We start from the raw sequence: 7,862 nt of genomic DNA, 5'->3' as shown, positions 1-7,862 counted from the left end.
GACCGTTGAGAGTCACTCTCAGACAAGTTAGACTGCCTCAAAGAAACAGACCCCGGTAGAACTGCCTGAAAGAAGGCTCAGAAACAACAAGCCACATGCAGACCACCCGCGGAGCTGCCTGCAGGTCATGCAGTGCCCCCTAGGCTTCCAGCTTTCATAAGCTGTCCCCATGTCCTGGGGCTGCGCTTTGCTGATACAGCTGTCTTAGTAAAATTTTTGTTCCTGGAAGTAGACCCTTCCCATATCCATGGAAGTAACACAAACAAAGCCCATCAGTTCACCAAGCTAGGCTTTGGTGGGATCCTTACTTTGGTTTGTTATCAGTTCTGTATATGCCGACCAGACAGCCATGTGTGTCTCCCTAGAGACAGTGTCAGAAAATGGATTGCATATAAAGTGGCTGGGGTAGTTAGAAGAAACCTGTACGCGTGTTTACCACACTCACTGCTCCCATGCCAGCTAAGATGGATGAGCTCTACACGTCCAGAAGTGGTCACTGGCTTCTGCTGTGCAGACTACAGAGGTCTGGTGCCTGAGAAACAGATACGGTCCTAGCAAGGAACTGATTTATCTGCACATTTGAGAGGCGTGTCTAGAGATCTTAGAGTAGGGAGCAGTCTTTGATGGCGGCTGCATTTTTTTACTTGGTGGTGTTGCTGAGCGCTTTGGGTACAGCACCTGTGATAGACATCTGCTCTACGGACGCAGCTTACTCCACTGGGCCGCCCTGCCCCACCCCACCTGATGCTCTTGGGAGACTGATACAAATGTTTCTATTACTTTGACTTCCTTTTGGACCACTGTCAGATGACTCAACCTCTGTTCAGAGGTCATGAGGAGATGTGTTAGGTAAGCAACGAGTGTGAGAGTGTGAGTGAGGCTCGGATAAGGGACAGAAGGGACACAAAAACAAACGAAGCCCGGCTGCTGCTGCTGCAGGGGACCCATGAACCACGGCTCGGAAGCACTTCCCTTACAGCGATGCCCAAACACTACTTCACACTGGGAAGAGCGACACTGACACTCTGTGTCAACAGTGCAGACTTCCTGCCCATTTATGAGGTGTGACTTCATTTTGGAGACGGCTCTGTAAAGTTTGTGGAGAACTCTGTAGAAATAAATACCAGTTGATTTATCCTCATGATCACAAACTTGCCTGTAACACTTTTCTAACAGTGTTGGGGGTGGGGGATTGTTTTATTTAATTCTATAACTTTTTCCATTTCTGGTTACAAAGAGGAAGTCATTCTGATCTGGAAAACTCTTGATCATGATAAAATTATATGATTTAAGAAAGGAATAAAACAATGAAGAATTTTGGCTTTATGTTTTAGAGAAAATAGGAATATATTATCCTTCCTGGTAAATGATGGCCGTGCAAAAGCAAACTTATAAATTCCAGCAAGGAGCAATTTTTAAAGGTCCATTAAAAAACAATATATTATTCCCCCAAACATACATATTTACTCCTGGGAGTTATGGAGCACAAGAAAGACAAAATATGACTCTATCCACTTAAATGTTAAAGTAATTGATATCTGATCCAGAAAACTTTTCTATTAAACATGCCTAAGCATAGATCCATTACTGAATATTTATTTATTTAGCAAATAAATCTTGATATTTTCATCAAAATGAGACAGGGTGTGCTTATTGCATTACTTTATTATTATTAAAATACAGCCATGCAAGAATAAGAACTGCATGGAATTGTATTATTTTATTGGAATATATGAATAAAAATCACAAGCAAAATCTTTATAAATGAAAGCATAATAATTCCAGGGCTGGTGAATTATTATTTGTTTTATGTACCCCGACTACACCGCATGAATCAAACTGGATGTTTCTTTAAATAAGAAAAATGGATAGCTATGCTATAAAAAAAATCAGTAATTTTTCCTCCATGAAACACAATACAATGAGGCTTTATTATAATATGGCTTGAAGATTTTGGTGCGTCCAAACTGAGAAAGGATGCACCTTGAATTCTGATACACGGTGGAGTCTGGACATCCTTCAAAACTAATGCTCCCCTCATCGGTCTGATAGAAGTGATCAGAGGAAGCCAGGCATGATGGCCCACACCTTTCATCCTAGCGCTCTGGAGGCAGAGGCAGGGGATCTCTATGATTAGTTCAAGGCCAACCTGGCCTACAGAGTGAGTTCCAGGCCATCCAGGGGCTCTTATACAGAGAAACCTTATCTCGGAATAAAACAAAATCACCCCCCCCAAACAACACAAAAACAAACAATCCCCTCCAACAACAATAATAACAAAAGAAATGACCAGAGGTGAGTGAGTTTTTTCATGAACTTGACTAAAAGGTGAGTGAGTTTTTTCATGAACTTGACTGGTTCACTTAAGAAAAATTAAAGCCTAGACTAAATTTCAAAATTATTTCAGATTGAATTGCTTTTATACCTTCCGCCTGTGCCTCTAATTTTAACACAGAAATATCTTACGAAGAATACTGGCTGGAGAAGACACGCTGGTGGTAGGAGACCTTCCTGCTTATGGTCACCTCTGCCAACTGCAGCTGGGCTTGCTGCCCTGCCGTGACCAGGGAGGGAGGCACTCTGTCCCAGATAGGCTCCATGAAGGTGACCCAGAGCTGGGCAGAGTTTCTGAGGTGGAGATCTCTCTGCCAGCCTCCGTGGGCTGAGTGCGGTGTGCTAGTTTCCAAGTTTTAATGATAACAACTGCTTCTGTAGGGACACTTCGCTAGATACCCACTTCCTCCGAGACTCTCAAGGTCCTGACACATGCCCTTATCTACTGTATTTCCTCAGGACGTTTCTCTAATTTAGAAAACCTTCAGATTTCATTTCTCTTGCTGGGGTAAAAACCTTCAGACCTAAAAGGGAGAGATGGGCCAGCACTTTCTCTCCTGAAACTTCGTCTTTGGGTAGGTGGTTGCACATGTGTTTCTTAGGTGCGGGAGAGTGACTGTGGAGTGAAGTGTGTGTAAATGTATAATATATAAATGTAAATGGCTTTATAATATGTAATTTTATAATATGTAAAGGGCTTGGGTAATGCCTGGCATATAGTAAACCCATATTGAAAAGGGGGTAGGGGTCAGGTACGTGCTGCGCATGTATGAGGACCTGAGTTCCATCTCATGCGAAATTCATGTCAGGTGACTGTCACTTGTAATTCCAGCTTTGGGGAGGAAGGGTCAGGAGGCACACTGGGGCACGCTGACCATCCACCTTTGTTTGCTGAGACTTTCAAAATGAGGTGACTGGCTCCAGAGGTTGACTTCTGTTCTGCATCCCTCTTCTGAAGTGTAGACATATTTGCATACATCTCTATGCAGGCAATCACTAACATACACACACTTTCACATATACATACACTGTATACACACACACACACACACACAAGTGGATAGTAAATGAAGAGAGGAACACATGGACATGCATTGGCTACACACGGAAGAAGGTTTTTCAGGCGTCAGAGCTGGGTGAGAGAGGACTCGAGTACAGCTATCCGGCTCATACATTTAGCGTTTGTTGTCTTTAATCTGCATGTGACTATGCAGTCATAGCCTGTTGGGGGCATGTCTGGTGCTGCTTATATTCAAATGCTCAATTCTGTATCCCAAGATCTGGCTGCCCCAAGATGAACAAATTCCTATGCACACCAGCCTTAGTTGAGCAAACCTTACTCCCCCAGTTTAAAGCCACTAGGTTAAATGAAAATGGCCATAACCAACTACTGGGGAGAGAAAAGAGGTGGTGTTTGAGTTACTGGGCTGAGGGGGTGGGACGGGGGAGGAGAGGAGTCACAGGTAGGGACCATGAGAGAGAGGGAGAAAGGAAACAGGTCGATAGATAGACAGAGAGATAGATAAGTAGATAGATAGGTAGGTAGATAGATGATAGAGAGACAGACAGGAACATTGAGCAGGAGAAGATGGAGAGAAGAAGAGGTCTCCGTTAGCCATGATGGGCCAGCAGCACATGCCAGAGTGAAATGACTCCCCAGGACTCCAGACGGCTGGAGCAGAAAGAACCCAGGAAGACTCCAACAACAAGTATTTAAGGAGCACAGCTGGGGAAGTAGCCAGGCTAGCATTACAGAATTAGATTAGGGGTCATCCCCCATTAATTGAGCAGAGCCTAATAAACTAATCATAGTTTGAGCTTCATTCATTTGAGGCTAGACAGGGACACGCGTAATTCACATTATTTCGCAATAGCTGGTGCACAAACGTCTGTTGAGATAAGCAAGCAAACCAATGCCCAATAAAGGAGTGGCTTCTTCTGTTCTATCTGTAGCTGGTCAGAGTGACATGCCCATCATCTCAGCACCTGGGGAACAAAGGCGGGATGATGGCTGCAAGTTGGAGGTCAGCTATAGAACTGCTAGGGTGAGACAGTGAGAGCCTGTCTCAGATGCTAGCTTGGGGGACATGCCAAGAAAAAACAGCGACTTCCAGGCTGGCTAAATGTGGTCCTGATGCTTTATTCCAGCAATTGTTCTGCAGCTCCTGGGAGAGGTATCTCAGTGTCGAAGGACCTTTCCTCTTCCATGCCCTGTACCTACACTCACCTCCAAGGCTGGGACGAAAGAAGCCACACCTCACGACTGCATTACCACTAGTATTAGGCTACTACTGATTGTCTCACCTTCATCATAGCTAAAGCTTTTTGGGGAAAATCCTTGTGTGTGTGTGTGTGTGTGTGTGTGTGTGTGTGTGTGTGTGCTTTTGTCCCAGAGGCAAACAAGAGTACAACCATCTATCTCATTTGCTCAAAGCACAGCTTCAGAGTCACACAGCTTTAGTAGCCCCAAAGAAATTCAAATTCTACACTGCCTTCCTTACCTCGCACCCTCCTACATGCTTTATCTACCCACCCTGGGTTCTCATAGCACACTGCCCTGTTCTAGCAATTAGTGATTCTGAAATAACAGAAACAATCATTAGTGATGTGTAATTACCTTCTCTTGGAAAGTGTAGGATCCTTTAGCATGAGCTGTCTTGCCGACGGATCATAATTCATCTTGATAACAGGTTTGATGGAGTTACAGGAGACGTTGAGTCTGGCTCATTAATGTTATTATTGTTTCCAGACCCTTGGTGGCAATGATGCTTCCTAAGTATTAATTAATCGTGGTGACTTCTCTGGGAAGTGTGCTAAGTATAACTCAACTAATTCCACCAGACGAGAAATTGGCAAGTTTGTGACCCCCATGAATCCCGCTCTGCTTTCAAGATAGCAGAATGGAAGTAGCTGACTGGCCTCAGTTTCCCATGGCCATAAGTAGGCATGACTTTTAGGTGCGCTTACCCATAAAAAGAAATTCCTTGAAATACAATGAAATAATGAAAAGTAGTGATAGTAAGCAACCAAGCCTAAGTTCTGAGAAATATTAACCGCACTGTAAACTATGTTCTTTTCCTTTGTCTCTTACTCTTTCTTTAAAGGTCTGAGGATATGTGTGTATGTTTGTGTGTGAGGTACCCGTGTCACAGCGCGTGTGTGAACGCCCGAGGGCAATCACATGGCCCGTCTTAAATCGCACCACCTTGTCTGAGGCAGAGGCTCTCCTGTTGAATGCTGAGCTCAGCTCTCCGGGCTTGCTGTCTTGGAAGCTGGCATCTCATCATGGGCATGCCGCGGTGCTGGACCTGTGGTGTGTCCAGCTTTTCTGTGGTTTCTGGAGGCTTTGGAGCCAGGTTGTCAGGCTCCTGTGGTGGCTGCTTTTCCCTGCAGAGCCCTTTTCTCTGGCCCTCTGTTGAGTGCTTAAGAGAGTGTTCAAACTCACCAAACCAGGATCAACCCCCATCTTAGCATGAGTCCTGCATTTAGTTGCTCTCTTATCTCCTCAAATGCCCCCTGGTCGTTAGAGATTTTTGATTCAGCTGTCAATAGTTGGAGTTCTTATCTTTCCTCTGAACGACTCCAGGCCTACCGATAAATATCAAGGATTTGTAGAAGCATGCGGCTCAAGGGTCAGGACTGGCTTCACATCTGAGGCCTGCTGTCAGCAGCCTGGCAAGGCACCGTCAGAGGGTTATTTGTCTTTTCTTGTTACTGTGGTGTTTGCTAATGTATATCATCTCTCCTCATAAATTATGGGAACAAGAGAACAAATGTAGAGTGCCGGGTTCTTGAGAAGTGAGCAATAATAGACTTGTTATTAATCTTGTAAATCAACGGCTCAGCCCCAGGGATAGGAAAGAGCAAAGACTCCTGAACTGAGCCTGGGACAGCAGACGCATGCGCCTTTGGAGACCTTGCCTCCTCTTCGAGTCCTTGTTCAGTACCGTTTTTCGTCTAGCACGTGCGTGCAAAACTCCTTTTAATTCAAAACAACACTTGGTACATAGTGACCAGGGAAACTATTTTGAAACGAGTGTACAAAAACAAGAGACCGTTACAGTGAAGAAGAGAGAAGGGGGCAATGGCCAGTGCTGTGTGTCCTCTGGCTTGCTGCTGGGGTTGGGATGGGAGACATGCTCCACAGGAGTATGTGTTTGAACACATGCTCTCCATCTGGCGATGTCGGTTTTTTTGGGGGGGGGGAAGGCTTTGAAACTTTTAGGAGGTGGAGTCTAGCTGGAGAGGTGAGAACCTGGGAGGAAAGGAGAGCCTTGAAGTTTATAGCCCATCCTGTATCGGGCTTCTTCACGCGCCCCATAGGTGAAAACCAAATTGCAAGCTGCTGCTGCGAAGGCTCCTCCCACCGCTCGTTCCCTGGCCCTCTGGACTTGAGCTGTGAGCCAAAATAAACCTCTTCCTCCCTCCAGCCGGGCGGTGGTGGCGCACGCCTTTAATCCCAGCACTGGAGGCAGAGGCAGCCGGATTTCTGAGTTCGAGGCCAGCCTGGTCTACAGAGTGAATACCAGGACAGCCAGGGCTACACAGAGAAATCCTGCCTCGAAAAACCAAAAAGAATAAAAAGAAAAGAGACTCAAGCAGGTGCCCTTGGCTACCTGGGGGGTTAGGGAGGGAGCCCAAAGGGTGAGGGGATGGTGACAGGAAATACAAACAGCAGGCATTGGGGGAAAACACTAACTTCTGGGAGTACAGAGGGGATCTGGGGAGTGGGGAGTTAGCTTTTCATCACAGGCTTTTACTAGTTTTTTTTTTTCCTCTTAAAACCTTAAGAGCTTCTAGATTTATTCCTTAAAAAGCCTAAAATTGTGAGCACACAAGGCATATTGTGTTGAAACGAAAGCTAGCTCTACTTAAAGTCTTAAAAATAAGTTCACATTTGAACTCTTTAGATTAAAGCTTACACCTGTAAGTACAAACAAGCAGCAAACCATGAAGTGCCCTGCTTTGGTTGCCATGGGCACCAGCACATCGGCAGGCCCCACAGGAGGAGGATGAACTCACCTGTGTAGATACAATCCACATAGGCAGGGTGAGTTTTCATGAACACTTCTTTCACCTTTTCTATTTTATCAGCCCTGATTTTTGTGGCAAAGGGTGTGTACATAACTGAGAAAGCTTCGGCTCTGGTGATGGCTTCTTCAATCATGGCCTGCAAGGGAGCAAACGACTCACTTAGCAGCAGTAATAGCATAATACGTTTTGGGAACGTAAAAAATATAATTACTTTTATGGATGATTTAAAAATCTATATACTGTACAGCAAAGATAACATATTTTTGCTCTTAAATATTCATTAGAACACAATTTAATTAGTTTTGAAAATACTATTTCATGTTAAGAAATCCAATTAACTAAAGAAAGTTTGTCAACAGCCACCTATACCCTAAGCCTGTCTTAAGATAAAAATAAAAATTTTGTTTTTCAAGGTGTCATTTTTTTCTTTATTTAGAAAAATCAAATTCTTAGGTACAACATTATAACCAATCTACCGATGAACAGATATTGGT

General features: G+C 44.5%; 1 protein-coding gene across 2 annotated transcripts in view; it reads right to left on the bottom strand.

Moving 5' to 3' along the window:
• Spata16 (spermatogenesis associated 16) overlaps positions 1–7,862 on the bottom strand; it is a 302,009-nt gene that overhangs the window by 86,476 nt on the left and 207,671 nt on the right. For both annotated transcript variants that reach the window (XM_031376462.1, XM_031376463.1), the window contains one exon: positions 7,357–7,504. In XM_031376462.1, coding sequence (XP_031232322.1) covers positions 7,357–7,504 — 148 coding nt within the window. The remainder of the gene's footprint in view (positions 1–7,356; positions 7,505–7,862) is intronic.

Source organism: Mastomys coucha, unplaced genomic scaffold (assembly GCF_008632895.1).
Source record: "Mastomys coucha isolate ucsf_1 unplaced genomic scaffold, UCSF_Mcou_1 pScaffold17, whole genome shotgun sequence".
NCBI classification, from domain to species: domain Eukaryota; kingdom Metazoa; phylum Chordata; class Mammalia; order Rodentia; family Muridae; genus Mastomys; species Mastomys coucha.
Note: the sequence above shows the minus strand (reverse complement) of the source record. Positions and strands in the feature narration are given on the sequence as shown.